Below are 15498 nucleotides of genomic sequence, written 5' to 3'. Positions count from 1 at the left end.
TACAATTTAATTTGTGATAATTATTTATTGTAAAATATATACTGCTTTAATTATGCAAAAATATAATTATATAAAGTATAAAGCTAAAGCACATCAGCTTTTTTGTTTTTAAAAAAAAAACACTTAAATATATGCAATTTATATGACACTGATAATAACTTAAACATCAAGAAACACATTTAAGTAAAAAATGTGGACATTTTACACATTCTGGGGCAAATTACCAAATTTCCCAATTTTTTCTTTTTCTTCCAGACATACATAAAAGTAATTAAAAAGCATTATTAAGCTATTCTGCTATACGGTGGAAGTGAGGATAGGTCTTGCTGTTCCTGCTCAGGACAGCGATCCATGAATGACACAGGGGAGTTAAAGATTCGCTCTTCTCCATCTGCATGAACAAATAAAATCTCATTATAGACAGCCACATCCTCACTAACATCATCATAATGGCATACATTGTGGCTCATGTGGCAGACGACTCTTATGAAATATGATTTTATGTCAGTGTACAAAAACCCACTTCAAGAACATCTCTTGCGTACCTTGCCAAGTGCATATGAGTTCAGTTGGATTAACAGGATCATTCTGAGGAACTAGAAAGTCCTGTAAAATACCAAATCATACAGTGATTAACAGCTGAATGCTGTGTACTGTATATTAATTTTCAGATATAGCAATTTTCTTATGAACTTCCTTGTTTTAAAAAAGACAGTTACACTATTTTAAGGTGTCTGTAGTACAGTGTAATTATACATTTAAGTACTGAATAATAATAATTAACTACATGTACTTACTATAGGGTTAGTTGCATGTAATTATGTATAATTTAGTTATTACTAAAGTAACTACATGCAACACATGTAACAAACACACTGTAAAATAACGTTTTACCAAAAACACTTTACCTACCATGCCATTTGCAGAATCGTAGCAGCCGCAAAACGGCAGACTGCGACAGCCAACGTACGCAATCAGAGAAGAAAAGAGCAGTGACCCCATACAGGCCACCAGAAGAGTGCCGTTTGCACCTTTTACCAACTGGCTGAGGACAAACCTCTACACAGGACACAATTATATCAATTATTTCTATATTTTAAGATGAGGGTATAACAAATAGCAAATTCAACAGGATATGGTGTGACTGTACCACTTCAGGGATAGTATGTGCATGGAAGATCTCATCATCCTCTTCTCCATAGCTGAGAGTAACGCAAGCATATACAAAGACAATCACAACAGCAAAAAGCGACACCACAGAGGAGACGATCATGGCGTTTACCTTAACGTATTAATGAGAGTGTGTTAATATCAGGACAAAAGAGACACCTGTCTAGAAAAATACGTTGGATTCAATAAATAAATGCACAGAAAGAAAAAAAATATTACCAAAATAGGGTTTTTCTTCTGGGATGCGAAAAGGGCAAGCACACCAGGTGCAGCCATAATCTAAAAGGAGGAAAAAGTGAAATGAGTTTACAGAAGCACCATCTTTCAGTGTCAATAGGGTGAATACGGTTCAAGTGGGACACCTACGCCTAATCCTCTTTATCATTATGTGTATAATCTTCCATTATAAAAAAAAATCATTAAGTTAATTCTAAACCACATTCACTGTGGCTTGTGGGTAGCAGTGTAGCACTGTCACCTCAGCAAGGAGGTCATAACCTTTCTGTGTGGAGTTTGCCTTCTCTCCCTTTGTCTGCGTGGTTTCCTTCCTCCGTTACCCCCACAATCCAAAAACATGCAGTATTGGTGATTTTGATGTTAAATTTGTGTGTGTGTGTGTGTGTGTGTGTGTGTGTGTGTGTGTGTGTGTGTGTGTGTGTGTGTGTGTGTGTGTGTGTGTGTGTGTGTGTGTGTGTCCCTAACCATGTAATGAGGGGGTTGGGGAAAGACCGGGCCTGACCTACCTGAGATGGTAACAAAATAGTGAAATGTGATATATATCAATCTTTGTGTGTGACCTTGACACGGTCCCAGTTTTGACAGCAATATTTTAAACTGGGAAAGCCATTTAAGTAATTTTAAAATACATAAATTGTAAGTTGTCTCACCAGTCCAGACCAAAGTGGAGCCTTAGTTTCACTGAGAGTAGTACTCTTGCGGAAAACTGCATCCATAAAGCCGCAAATCACACAAAGCCCCGCGCACGCCACCTGAAGGATGCCGAGGACCACCACACTCTTCTGATTGAAGATGAAATACCTGTAACGGTCCATCTCAGGCCTTCAGCGGGAGAAGAATCAAACAGAAGGTATGTATTTTTATGTTCAATATTATTTAAAAGAGAACAATCTTTCACTGTTATGTCTTAAACGAGTCGGATCCTTTATCAAACGTAGCTATACTGACTTGAAGCAAGTCACTATCGCTTTCCACGTTCTGTGTTGATTCAGGAACTACAAAACCACTTTACTTACTTAATTATACTAAACGCTATTCTGAGGCTATGCCTATGCTAAACCATATTTAATAAGTATAAAGTGACGTATACCTCATTTATAAAAGAATAAATTGCGTAGCCTATTTACCTATGCCGTTTTCCTTTTATCACTTCCGCACCGCTTTTGTTTAGAAGAAAACGGTGAAGCCCAGCGTGTCACTCATTTACCTGGCGCGCGCGCAGGTGCAGCACGATGACCACGCCCCCATTGTGTGTACATGGTTACTTTTGGCATTCCTGCATTTTGGCATAAAGAAAATCTGATTTGTATTTTCTACATTGTATCCTAATGTGGGTCAATGACAAAACGCTTTTTAAAAAAGGTGTTTTTTAAAAATCTTTTCAAAACGTATGCAATGCATATGTTTAAGTCATGAACAATGTGTTTAAACATGTTTCATGTATGTCACCTGACATCTGGATGATACATTTTATCATGTTTACTGTTAATACCGGCAATTCATAATAAAAGAGCCATGTTTGCAGTTGTGTCACCCTGATATTTGAAAATATACAAATTGTTGGACAAAAATATAATCTCAACAGCTTTAAAACTACTGATATTTATAAAATGAGTTATTATTTTTATAATAAGAGACAATTTTAAACAGTTGCACCACCTGACATTTTGGGGGTTAAAGATAACAAACCAGTACTAAAAATCAATTAAATCTAAATAGGCTTTATAAAATAAAGTGATATGTCATGAATTGATACAATTATTCTAAAAGGAAATAATGCACTTGGACACAGAAACATGCACATCATTGGCCTATACAATAACCGAGAACGTTAAAAAGATGAGTCGAATGAACTTGTGCTCTATGAGTTTTATTGGTAAATCTTTGTTGATAGCTTTTGCATATTAAAGGCTGAAGTTCAGACCCTTAGAAAGATTTCTCTTCACTTTGTACCTTAATTTCAAATACAATCTTTTTCCAACACACACAGTACAGTTTTCTTGAACTTTCATTTGTGGTGTTGATTCTTCATTGTAACATTGGTGTGTGAAAAAACAAACACAAAAATAAATAAATGGCCTTGCCTGTATAATACTTAATTGTAGCTGTTTTTACATACCAACAGAGACAGAACAAATTTGTTTACAAGAATAATTGTTGGTAATAACACAAACTAATATGTTCAGTTCATGGGGGAAACATAAGCAGAGCAGCAAAAGACACTATACTGGTTTAATACTGAATGGTTAACACAAGTTGTGGTAAGGAGATTGAATACTTTAAGGAATAGTTACAATAGTTTTTAAAACTTTCCAACTCCACTTCATGGATTTCAGCCAAAATGCCTTTTAAATCACTTGCTCTTATTCAATCTCAGTCACATACTAAGTCCTTCCACTTTGTAGAACTATAGTATTTTGTAGCTTAGTCTGTAATCCGAGTGATGATTTCACAGTTAAAGTACTTGTAAATAGATGAGTGCACCAAAAAACAGTTCAGGAGTGTGATTATTCGTAATTCTTAGCTGCAAGATACGCAAAGGATAAAGTTAGGAGTTTCTGGTCATAGTTGCAGCTTGGGATGGGAGATCATGTTTTTTTCAGGACAGTGGTGGTGAGAAGGGTCTTAGAAGGTCTCGCCAACACCTTTTCCTGAGACCTTCTGCTGAAACTCCAGCAATTGCTTTGTATACCATTCAGGTGCTTCTGGATCAGACTTCCCTGAAGGTTCATGGTCATAACCATAAGCAACAGTGAGTTCTTCATCCTTCTCCATGGCACGGATTGTTCGGATGCATTTTATTTGACCGAAACGAGGATGGACATACCTGGACAGTTAAAAACAGCTGTTAGAACAATAGTTACATGACTAACCCAATATTGTCCAACAATATGATTTGTTTATATTGAAATAGACAACAAAATACTAAAATTAAATTACATTTAAAAAAGCACAATGTCTCTATATTTCTAAAATATACAGCCACACTCACGGGTCATATTTGCAATTGGGAGTGAAGGAGTGATTGGCCTTGTGACCAAGAGATGCACAATAATTCTCAGTCAGGTGGAAAGGTTTCGGAACATCAATCACAGTGTCCTCATCCAAAGAAATGGTGTTCCCATTCAGGGACCAGTCACGACTGTCCACCTATTAAACATGAACAGATTTTTAAAAAATACTTTAGTTTAGCCATAGCACACCATTCACCTTTTAAGAAAGTATTACATTCTGGCATTGAATAATGTAAAATGGAAACAAACAAACCTCTGTATGTGTAATGCGTACACCATTATAAAAAGCCATCACGGTGTTAGCCTCAGCCTCAGTTTTTGCAAATAGCCCTTCTCCAGCTCCGGAAATAAGTGAATGTCCCACATACACACTGTTAAACCAAAAGAAACCCATATTTCAGCTTGGATCAACAAGATGATGACAAGAGAAATATTGTATTAAGTCTAGAGAACCAACTGAAACTCTCCCAATGAAATGTCAAGACCAGACAATCCATCACTGGAACAAACAAGTACATGTTTTGTGTTCAAAACCAGATTTAATAGATTGAGGTTTACATGGTTGATCACAGCTTGCACCAACCGTTGACGTTCGTAGGGGTCTGGCAACAGTTTATGACAGGCGATACATGACGAGGTGGATTTATCATAGCAGTAAACAGGACCTGAGACAGTTGGAAAAGAAAGATTATCCTAAAATGATTTTCATACCAAGATGAACGTTTACTACCAAGATTTAGATGATTAAAGTCTTTAAATGACACAACAACCAATACAAAGTGAATCAATGGATTAACAGATTCAGATAAGACAAATTAGAGCGTAAATAAAAGTAATACTAACTGTCCGGATCAACTGTGAAGTGTGGTCTGCCATTCTCTTGAGTGGTAAGAGTGGCAAGTCGGGCCTCAATCAGTTCTCCATCAACAAACGAGCCATACAGAGCTGTACGGCCATCAGGGTAAACATAAGCCACTGCCTTTCCTGTCATTTCTCCATCTTCATTCATTTCCCCTACCACACAGGCACCATCCTTTAAACAGAAAAGAAAACGTATATACACATAAACCTTTTCAATGTTTTCCTATTTATGTTCCGAGTTTAATATGTTATGGCATAATAACAAATGTTGTCAAAAGAGTTTAAGTTGTCCTTTAAAGTGCTTGATATAGGGCAAAACACACCGGGTAGTAGACCCAGCACATGCCACAGCGAATGTTGTCCTTGTACTGGCCCCTGAAGACCGGTTGACCCTCCGGATTGAACTCTTGAGCAGGTCCATTGAGCTCGCCGTCTACGTAAGTGCCATGTAATGCTCCTCCATCCTCATAAGTATAAATGCCCTGGCCCTGCAAAGCATCGTCCACGTAGAAACCCTCCAGCATGCTATAGAGGGAGCAGAAAGGTAATATACAGGTGAAAAATAATTACATTTATCTGCTTTAATTAAACTGATCCAAATAAGCTTTTTAGTGTGGAAATAACAAAAGAACTAACAAAAAACACCAAAGACTAGCAAATAAAAAGGGGGGAAATAAAATTATACAAGGTAATTATATCCAAGACTGTTGTTGATGATGCATGTGAATTTGAATTATATACGGTAAAATGATTCTAAACTATACATATTTCATTCAAAAAAACTCTTCTTTCAGTTGATTGGTTTTCCTAAGCCGGCAGCACAGCTAATCAATCTCTCTATCCCATTTACACAACCTTATTATTTTCCATTTCAACTTGGTATAGTTCAGTAGCACAGGTAATGGGAGATTTCTCTAGCCCTTTTCCTCAGTGTCTAGATAGATATGCAACAGTGATTCTCCATAGTTTAATAGCAGCGTAGCAGATAATCCTATTTACAATCCATTCTTATTAATAAAATCCTATTACAAATCTTTTTCGATGGAATGATAGAAATAATTCAATCTGAATCAACGGTGATTAATATTCCATTATTAAAATCGTACATTGAAAATCAATATTAAACTTAACAATGGTGCCAACAAGTCTCAAACCTGCCATCGAAAAAGAAGAATTTTCCTTTTCCGTTCTTCTCCCCATGAACAAAGTGTCCCTCAAATCTGTCACTGGAGGAGTAGGTCACAGTACAGAAACCATGAGGCTGGTCATCCTCATCCAGCGGTCCTAAAAAGTTATAGTAAGACATATTGTAATCAGAGATAATAGACTGATGAATAACTAATGTACTAGTCCATACCTAAAAATAACACACTGATTTACCCAGTTAATAAAATCAGTTCAGTTAGATACTTAACAAAAACATCCAAAGTGATTGTGAACTAATGGAAGCCCTGGGTTTAATGATGACAGTCCAGAACCGAGACATGTAACGTTACATGCGACTCTGCAAATCAAGCTGAACTTGCAACTATTGTGTCGACTGCACACTTTCTTAACCACGTGGCTTTAAAAAAAAATATTATGTCAATTAAATTATAAATCCAACCTATACTAGACATTATTTACAGGTTCCTTTAAAATATCGTATATATTGTGTCAGAGAGTGTAATGAAATTAAAGATATTTAAAGAAAACAAAATTAGTCTAAATTATTTCTGCTTAATTGTTATACTGTAGTATCAGTGCATGGAATTTCAGGAGTCTTAAATAAGTCCAAAGCCGAAATATGACTCGCTGTCATCTGGGGGGCTTTAATAGTCCAAAGCTTTACGGGCCTCGGGTGTGTGACAGCTTGTGTAACGGTACGGGGGAAACTGTCGGTAGGCTAATCTACGGCGGAATGAGACTGCATAAAAGTTCAGCCAGCCGCGAAGACGACAAAAACAAACTTACGCACACCGCAACGTTTGTGAAATCGCTTGTCGTACCTTCCACCACTTCTTCCATATTGTCATCATCGCTGTCCATGTTTGCGTTTCCGCTGGTGTTTATTATTGGGATAACGGGCTGCTTCTATATATGCCTGTCGCGGAAGCTTCATCAGCGCAGGGCTGGCGCACAGTGTCTGACATCATCAGCACAGAACGCCCAGCACTGATTTCGTTGTTGTGCTCTAGGCTTGTTGTGCTCTAGAATTCCTATGACTCGGAAATGTCGCTTTAATTACCTGGTTCTCAAACGTAACGTAGGCAGTCAATAAAACACGCTGACAATGCCAAGGTTAGCTTACATGTCAATAAGCATATGCTTTTTTTTTTGTAAAATAAATGTTGGTTGTTTATGACTTGGTTGGTTGTTAAAGTCAACCATGGACTATAGCTGCTTATCGCGTTGGCTTTGAAAGTGTTGTCGATAATGCAAACATTTCTTCTTATTCCCAAAACTCAGTAGTTTTAGGGCCTAGCTATTTGATTTGGAAAGGTGAAGATCGTCTGACTGTAAAAAATAGAAATTAGTCTGACATGAATAAACACCCTTTGTAAACGTTAGACCGGTTCTTCCTGATCTTAAAAACAGGAGGTTGTCTGTGTGTGAAATAGGCGGGTAAAATGTAGCCAGCTACACGATGGTATATGATTAACCTGTCCTGTACGCCTACTTTTATCCCGCTTCTGTTTGCGGGGATCAACCACAATGACGGAGAAATGATGGGTCGGTCTGATTGGTTAAGGATCCAATTTCGAGTCATTTGAACACGAACAAGCTTCCATGCCAGTGTATACGCCTCTTACAATAAAAATACAGAACAGACTCCCCAGACCAATTGAGCGTAGGACATTTTGTTCTAACAAGTATGACTTCGGATCTGCCGGTTCTCCTTGCAGCAGTGTCAATACTGTCTGCTGTCCACATTGGTAAGCATATTACACCATCAAATTATTATTTAAATAATTGTTAGGGGAACGTAAACATGCTGCTAAAGCTTTTTTCCTTGGAGCAAACATGTGTTACATTTAAAATATATATTGATATTTTTAACGTTATTGATAAGATGCTGCCAAAATTTTGATTTAATCAGACAAATGTGTAAATATAGGTCAAGGATCATGCCTCGTAAATGTTAGCTATATAGGCTTCTATATAGAAATCACTTTTTAATTTTGTCTGGTTAAATTATTTGTAATATTGTCTGTAGTGTGTCTGAATAATGGAGGAATTTTTTTTAGCATTTCAAGCAAGACGTGTGGGGCGGTCGAGGATTAAGTATAACATTATGCCACCCACTGTTACTGGACCACCTGAGTTTGAAAGGACATTTCGTGCACAGTAAGTTCAAAGATCATAGCCAAACTGCTTCACTGATGCCTTTCACACTTCACACACTATTCACCCACACTTTCATTTATTAGCAATCATATGTGAAACATATATGAAAGTTGTCATAGGTAATATACAAATAAGTCTTATAAAATGTTAAAAATGTCTTTCCACCCTTTCTTTAGCCAGAATTGTGTAGAGTTTTATTCCATTTTCTTGGTGGTATTGTGGATCTCTGGCATCTTTTGCAACGAAGGTATGTTACATAGAATTGTATAATTGTGTACATTGTATATTCCCAAACAACATTGATATAGTTTAACAGAATTTGTGGGGGGGAAATAAAATGTTAAACCATTTTATAACATGAAAAGGTTAATTTTTCTCCTTTAACAGTGCTTGCTGCTCTTGGAGGCATTCTGTATATTGTGGGCAGAGAGATATACTTTACTGGCTATATCAATGAATCTAAGAAAAGGTGATAATGAAAACACACACACACACACACACTCTTTAAAGTTGTCAAGTCATAGCATATTACAGCCAATTCTTGCTGTTGTTTCTAGGTTGCCGGGGTTTTACTTGGTGTTGTGTGTCCTGTTATTCCTAACTGTGACAGCTACCATTGGAATCATTCAATCATTTCTGAAGAAATATCTCAACATTAGACTTCTCTAAAGAACTGAATTGCATCAATGTATCAAGCAAAAAGGATGTAAGATGTATATTATATGCATGTTTCATAAATAAATACATTGATTTTTTTGTGTCATAAATTTAGAGGATATAATTCTACACTCGCCACTAAACTCCTATTCCTACTATTCACTTGTTGAAAATGCAATCTTCATGTGGAAATTATGTAAACTGAATTGAAATGCACTGAATTTCTCAACAGGGAGAGTTAGAAGACCTGGACATCCTGTACTTGACTGAAAAAAGAAGTTAATAGCCTAATTCTCAAACACTGTAACAATATATCCACTCCAGTTAAGATTCAGAAGTCAAAGAACCAAGCAAGACACTGACCAAAAGATATATATATATATAGGTGCAATCTTCATGTGGATATATATAAAAGAAATAAAATAAACCAGTGACACAAGACTAATAATCAGAACAATGACAAGAAAGGCAAACAGAAAGTTAGTCAAGACTAGAAACCTACAGAACAAACTTCACTGATTTGATTGAAATGATTGACGCTGCTTGTACAATTTACTTAATCAAAATGAGTTAAAGGAAAACACATTTTGAACATCGTGTTAGTACTTGGGATAGTTTATCCAAAAATGAACATTTTATGAAATAAAATTCCGGCCGATTGCCTTCCATGGAAAAGTGTTGAAAGTTCCTCTCGCAATTCAAAATGCTTACCCTACGTCTGACAAGCATAACTGGCAGCGTATGCATTTTGAACTACAGAGGCACTTTCAACACCTTTTCCATAAATTCAATATGGAAGGCGATTGGCCGGAACTTTACTTTATAAAGTTTTGAATATGGATATTTTTCTTACACAAACACATTGATTTGCTTCAGAAGGCCTTTATTAACCCCCGGAGCTTTGCGAAGCACTTTATTTGACAAACAGATGCATTTTTATGGACAGAACAATCAATGCTTGGATTAGACAGGAGTTTTTTTATTTAAAAAAATCTATGCTCTGAAAGACGGATGTCATACAGGTGGTGCAATGGTCTAATTTTCATTTTTGGGTGAACTAGCCCTTTAAGGTTATTCTGTTCAATCCATTTAAATAAGTAAAGTTACTTAATCCATTTGTGTTAGGAGTACCTAAAGAATATTTGGCCACTTGCTAACGTTTTCTACGGTATACCCATTCTGCTTAGGAGCTCGGGATCGGGCAGACAATCGCCATCAGCAAGTTCCCGGTCCTGTGTCAAGTGCACCTGTCATTTTTTCTAACCCCATGCTGCGCGCGCATCCAACGATGTAACATTGAAGGGGTCTTTGATAATTGTAAAAAAAAACACACAAAAAAACAGCATGTGTAATTATGGCCGTGTGAAGCACGAACGAGAACCGTTACGAGGGGGGTGCCAGGTGTGTGCGCGAAAAAACGAACAAAAAACAACCAAAATTTAATAACTCATCAAACGAATCTGGGTATTCATTTATATGATTATGCAGGTAATGTAATCAATTACCAGATATTTAATATCATCCAGTATAATTTGACGTGTTCGTTTGATGTATGTGGAAAATGTGGCTGATTAAAAGTGTGGTTGATTTTTGTTTTAGCATCTCGCAGGCAAGACTGTGGTATGGTTGAGGACGAGGATAAGCATAAAATCATGGCACCAACTGGTCCACCTGAGTTTCGTGCACCGTAAGATCCCAAATCTTTTAAAGCCAAAAGCTGCTTCATTTATGTTTTCCATTCTTGAAAATGTCATTTTGTTCTTGAATTTACTTTATTTTGCGAAACTCTTCAATCGATCAATGCGAGGACAACAATAGCTGGGATTGGCCACTTGGTGGCGCTAAAACACAACGAAACATGAAATTGCCTCTAACAAACATTTATCAGGTGTTTTTAGGTTGCAATGGGTTTTACTTGCCGACTGTTGTAGTCCTATAATTCCCAATGATGCGAAGTGATGCCTATCATTCAGTTATTTTGGACAAAAATCTCAATGACTTATAACATGACACTCCAGCATGTGTCCTCACGCGGAATGAAACGGCGTAGCTCAAAATGCATACGGATAACACGCCACTTGGCTTTAGAAAGTGGCATGTATGTTTACGCAAAGTCATAGGCTGCATCCGAAACCTGGAAATGCTGCCTTAGGAGGACACATTTGAAGGCAGGAAGGCATCAAGCAACGTCCGAATCTATTGTTTGCTTCTCTTTCTGTCTCCTGAGAGACCTCATCTGATCGATTTTTGAAGGCAGCATACATGTATCCTTCTTTGCCTTTGGTATCCCACAATCCTGTGCTTTCTATTTAGTGACAGTTGAGCTGGGGGAAAAAGATGGTCGAAAGTTGTGCTTGCTGGTCAGTTTCTGTGTAAATGTATGTTTTTTACCACTTTTGATGACATTTCTAGCGAGAAATTACTAATGTAGTAATTAAATGTGTTTAGTTCTCACCAAAGCTCGCTCTATATTTGCTGTAGATCATTAAACTGTTACACTGTCTTAGAAGTCTGTCCGAAATGAGTTTTGTGAGGTGCCTTCATGCACAAAACCGTGCCTTAAGTCATTGTCTGATAATGCAGCGAGGCAACGAATTAGCTGCCTAGGTTTTCGGATGCAGTCATGATGTCATGTTGCAAGATGCTAGATCTTATTTTAAAGCTTCTGTTTGAGATAAACGAACTAGCGAATGTTAAACATATTAATCCGAATGTTGACAGCTAGCAGTTCATCAAGGGGGCGAAGAAGAAGGAGGGGGCATTCCAGTCTGCGAAAACGGTAACCTCCACCAGCACGGTAACGCCCATTTGTGGCCGCAGTTGGATGATACTGTGTTCTTGACTGTAGTCAGAAATGGGTATTTATTACAACATGGATTTATAAATGATCTGTGAGGTATTTTAAGCTGAAACTTCACAGACGCATCCTGGGGACACCTGAGACCTAAATTACGTCACAAGTTCACACTTATATCAAATTAAATAGAGGAAAGATTGTTTATTTGGCAGAAGTGAGGAGATGAGGTGGTGGAGGGATGCAAAAAAAAAAGTCAACAAAAGGAGTTAAATCTGCTGTATATTCTGTACACCAGTTATCGTTGGTTAAATTGATTAACTTAATGTGCTCCACTCGTGTTTAATTATCTTAACATGCTCTGCCCAGGATTTACTAATAAAACATGACCTTCTTGTAAAAATGTACATAATAGGTTCCCTCTAAAGTGGTTAAAATTGTTAAAAGCTGTAAAATAGTTTGGATTATTTAGTTAGATTATTTATTTAGTAAAGAAAAAATGGAAATATATATCCAATTTATATATTTAAATGTATGTATTTAAATAGAAACTACTGCCAAAAGTTTGATTTTATTCTCTAAACCTACAGTAATGTAAATATTAAAACAATATGATTGCAGTAGGAATAAACAAAAAAGTGCTGGCCAACTGTTAAAGTTTCATGTACTATACCATACACCAAGTATTAATTTATTTATTTCATAAAGTGCACATTTCCAAACAGTGCACATCCATGTTAAACCAGTATTGGTTTTAGTGCCATCACTATAAAACTTGCCCAAAGAGAGATGGTTCTGATAGAGCTACTGGATGTGGGTTTGACCGTCATTGGACTGATTGTGGTGGTCACAGGGCGTTTTATACTAAAAGGGCACTTTGCCTTGTTTCCTGCCTTGTCTGTCACAGTAATCTCCACATCTTTGAAGCAGCAGGAACCAATATATTTTACAATGGTTGCATTGTAGCCATTTTCATCTACAGTTGTACTGATGTCGATGAAAAAGGTAGTGTTGAATTCACTAGAGTCAGTGGCAGACAAAGAGGGGTGGTCAATTCCTGAACCAGCACCATCAGACATGATGTAAGTCACTTTCCAGCTGGCATTTTCACATGATAAAGGACAGTCCAAACTCTCATTTACCACACGGCACACTGGTGGTGTAAAATCAGTGACCTAAACAGAAAATATAGCTGCATGATATTTCTTTCCGTTAAATGGCACAGTAAATGTATCTGTTTAACTTATACCGTAACAGTACAATTATAGAGTAAGGAATCAGCGGATAAAATGAGGCACTTACTCTCAGTATAGCATCTTGTCTTTCTCTCTCTACTTTGTCGGCATCTCTCATTGCTTTATACTCAGTGGTGACATCATGTTGTGAAAAAGTCTGTGAGCATCCAATCAGCATGCAGAGAAAGACTAGTGACTTTGCAATGCAAACCATTTTCAACTGTGAAGAGATTTTAAGAGTAGGTTTAGGTGAAAGTTTATCGTTATAATGATGCTGGCAGGAATCTGTTTTTGCGCACAGATGACAACGTTGTCAAAACGATCTCCAGGCCAGTTGTTCACATTAACACTTTGTAAAGGAACACGTAGGCCGCATCCACATGATGTCACGGTCCCCCCCCCCCCCCATAATTTTTTTAATATTTTGTTGTTTACACAGAGACGATAACAGCATCGTTTTCAAAAACTTACACTTTGAAACCCTTTTTCAAAACGGTGTTGTCATGTAAATAAATTTGGCCAAAATGGCCAAAGAAAAGCTTAACTGACTGCAAATTAGATTTGCTGCTGCTAGGGTGCGTCTAGATTTTTAGTAGCCTAACCCATCTGAGCTGTATTCCCCTAACTCTTGCCGGACCAATCACATCGTGTATAGAGTCGGTGGGCGGGGCCATAATGACGACGGCCGAGTTGCGCTTGCGTGATTCTAGTAAACACAGAAACTGGCGAACTCAGCTTTGACCGCGATTCTGGAAGACTTGGAGTTAAGCTTTTCTCTCAGAAAAGAACAAAGAACGGCACTGAAGTCATTCTTAAAAAGTGAAGATGTGTTCGGAGTTTAGCCGACCGGATACGGCGAATGTTTAATCTATCAACGAGCTGTTTCACCTTCGTTGCTCTGGTTGATGGTAGCGCTAACCTATCGCGGGCAGAGGGAGTTTGAAAGACAACCGTTTATCCCGCCGCTCGGATTGAGCCCTGTCAATGGTGAGTTTCCAGACCAAACATCTTGATGTAGGTCTGGCTTGTCAGGCTAGATTTCTAGGCTACAGCAGGTGAAAAATCGTTTTGAAAGTGATTTAAATGATATTGCTACTCTGTGCCTTAATCGTTAATGCTGTTGTGTGGACTCTGCTATTATTTAATATTGAGAAAGATTTTTATAACTGTATCTTTATTATTATCTCTTGTGAATGGGCCTTCAATGTATTGTTTACATTCACTGTTTGTTTGTTTGTTTTGTTTTTTAAGGCCATTCTTCCACATATTGTGATATAGCCAGGGAAACTGCTTCTTAACCAGAAAAAAAAATGTTGAGCAGGACTTGATTTTGTCCATAGAAAACTGATTGGATGGTTGTGGTTTGCTATTGCTGTGATCTCATGTGAGTGACAGGTTGTCCAGCCCTCGCACAAGTGAATACGTCATAAGAGAAGAGATGAGCTGTCACTGCAAGAGGGAGGGGAATTCATTTTTATTTTGATTATCTATGAGAGTACTGATTAAATTTTTTTGCAGTGTATATTCTCAGCTTTACAACACTTTATAAAACCAATTGCACAAATGTCACAACAAGGTTAAGAACTTTCATCATAATGGATTTCCCATTATGATCTTTCTTGTTGTAATCACTTTCTGAAAGCTCACGCATCTTGTTTGGGTAATTTTGGTTAATACGCAAGTACGTCTAGAAGAACTGGAGGAGTTTAAAAAAATAATGCAGGCAGCAGTATAGATAATCAACTTATGTACTGTTACCCACTTCATTATATGCTATGTATAAGCTAATAAATTACATTGAAAACAGATATATAACTTTATAACGGTTTATAAAAGTTACTTTCTATAACCTGTTTTTATTGTCAATCAGTTAAAATACAATACAATGCATATAGGTTTAAAAAATAACATGGCCTATTTAAAAAAACAACAACATATTAATATAGGTATTTTTGGGGCTAATAACATATCTCATGTTCTTACAGCAATAAAAAGTCACCAGTACAATGTTATCTAATATGGCACTACTTACTGTTATAAGCGTTAAGATCTCAGTAATGAAAAAAGTAGTGAAATCTCGGGTAGTAAGATTCTGCTCCTCAGTTCAGGTCCTTCTCTGTTTCAAATGATTTTGGAGACATGTGTTAGATTTCCTACACTCTAAGACACTCCCACATGTCGACACAACCTTTTATATTATCAG

The 15498-nt window shown here is 37.2% G+C and overlaps 3 protein-coding genes and 1 long non-coding RNA gene across 11 annotated transcripts; 1 reads left to right on the top strand and 3 right to left on the bottom strand.

The window, feature by feature from the left end:
* Window positions 1–2: 2 nt before the first annotated feature.
* Window positions 3–2593, bottom strand: zgc:113425 (uncharacterized protein LOC541425 homolog). Of its 3 annotated transcripts, none has more exons than XM_067456519.1 (7): window positions 2535–2593; window positions 2058–2229; window positions 1390–1449; window positions 1151–1282; window positions 913–1059; window positions 546–606; window positions 3–391 (listed from the first exon to the last, which is right to left on the bottom strand). In XM_067456519.1, the coding sequence occupies exons 2-7, from the start codon at window positions 2220–2222 to the stop codon at window positions 285–287; spliced, it is 672 nt and encodes a 223-aa protein (XP_067312620.1). In that variant the 5' UTR covers window positions 2223–2229; window positions 2535–2593; the 3' UTR covers window positions 3–284. The 3 variants fall into 3 exon arrangements, with proteins under 3 accessions (XP_067312620.1, XP_067312619.1, XP_067312621.1); XM_067456518.1 differs by lacking the exon at window positions 2535–2593 and adding an exon at window positions 2498–2532; XM_067456520.1 differs by lacking the exon at window positions 2535–2593 and adding an exon at window positions 2356–2486.
* Window positions 2594–3261: 668 nt separating this feature from the next.
* setd7 (SET domain containing 7, histone lysine methyltransferase) lies at window positions 3262–7464 on the bottom strand. Of its 5 annotated transcripts, none has more exons than XM_067457249.1 (8): window positions 7271–7455; window positions 6437–6566; window positions 5606–5807; window positions 5265–5454; window positions 5005–5086; window positions 4675–4792; window positions 4400–4557; window positions 3262–4234 (listed from the first exon to the last, which is right to left on the bottom strand). In XM_067457249.1, the coding sequence occupies exons 1-8, from the start codon at window positions 7308–7310 to the stop codon at window positions 4033–4035; spliced, it is 1122 nt and encodes a 373-aa protein (XP_067313350.1). In that variant the 5' UTR covers window positions 7311–7455; the 3' UTR covers window positions 3262–4032. The 5 variants fall into 5 exon arrangements, 3 of the variants coding, with proteins under 3 accessions (XP_067313350.1, XP_067313352.1, XP_067313351.1); XM_067457251.1 differs by having other exon boundaries at window positions 6441–6566; window positions 7236–7366; XM_067457250.1 differs by having other exon boundaries at window positions 7236–7365.
* A 184-nt stretch (window positions 7465–7648) lies between these two features.
* On the top strand, window positions 7649–9913 carry mgst2 (microsomal glutathione S-transferase 2). 2 transcript variants are annotated; one of them, XM_067457253.1, is made up of 6 exons: window positions 7649–8197; window positions 8510–8609; window positions 8786–8856; window positions 8997–9078; window positions 9167–9315; window positions 9499–9913. In XM_067457253.1, the coding sequence occupies exons 1-5, from the start codon at window positions 8137–8139 to the stop codon at window positions 9276–9278; spliced, it is 426 nt and encodes a 141-aa protein (XP_067313354.1). In that variant the 5' UTR covers window positions 7649–8136; the 3' UTR covers window positions 9279–9315; window positions 9499–9913. The 2 variants fall into 2 exon arrangements, with proteins under 2 accessions (XP_067313354.1, XP_067313353.1); XM_067457252.1 differs by lacking the exon at window positions 9499–9913 and having other exon boundaries at window positions 9167–9364.
* Window positions 9914–11415: 1502 nt separating this feature from the next.
* On the bottom strand, window positions 11416–15498 carry LOC137092251 (uncharacterized). The gene is made up of 3 exons (XR_010908191.1): window positions 15328–15498; window positions 13363–13515; window positions 11416–13235 (listed from the first exon to the last, which is right to left on the bottom strand). It is a non-coding gene; the product is annotated as an uncharacterized lncRNA (long non-coding RNA).

This window comes from Pseudorasbora parva, chromosome 11 (genome assembly GCF_024679245.1).
Source record: "Pseudorasbora parva isolate DD20220531a chromosome 11, ASM2467924v1, whole genome shotgun sequence".
Classification (NCBI taxonomy): Eukaryota; Metazoa; Chordata; class Actinopteri; order Cypriniformes; family Gobionidae; genus Pseudorasbora; species Pseudorasbora parva.
This window is presented reverse-complemented; position numbering and strand designations above follow the sequence as displayed.

Coding starts and splice junctions, on each gene's coding strand:
- zgc:113425 (XM_067456518.1), bottom strand. Junction 1,283..1,389: donor AGAAGAAAAACCCTATTTTG/GTAATATTTTTT, acceptor TAATACGTTAAG/GTAAACGCCATGATCGTCTC. Junction 607..912: donor ACGATTCTGCAAATGGCATG/GTAGGTAAAGTG, acceptor GGTATTTTACAG/GACTTTCTAGTTCCTCAGAA.
- setd7 (XM_067457249.1), bottom strand. CDS start 7,310: ATGGACAGCGATGATGACAATATGGAAGAAGTGGTGGAAG. Junction 6,567..7,270: donor TATGGAAGAAGTGGTGGAAG/GTACGACAAGCG, acceptor ATAACTTTTTAG/GACCGCTGGATGAGGATGAC. Junction 5,087..5,264: donor CTTCACAGTTGATCCGGACA/GTTAGTATTACT, acceptor CAACTGTCTCAG/GTCCTGTTTACTGCTATGAT.
- mgst2 (XM_067457253.1), top strand. CDS start 8,137: ATGACTTCGGATCTGCCGGTTCTCCTTGCAGCAGTGTCAATACTGTCT. Junction 8,857..8,996: donor TGGCATCTTTTGCAACGAAG/GTATGTTACATA, acceptor CTCCTTTAACAG/TGCTTGCTGCTCTTGGAGGC. Junction 9,079..9,166: donor ATCAATGAATCTAAGAAAAG/GTGATAATGAAA, acceptor TGTTGTTTCTAG/GTTGCCGGGGTTTTACTTGG.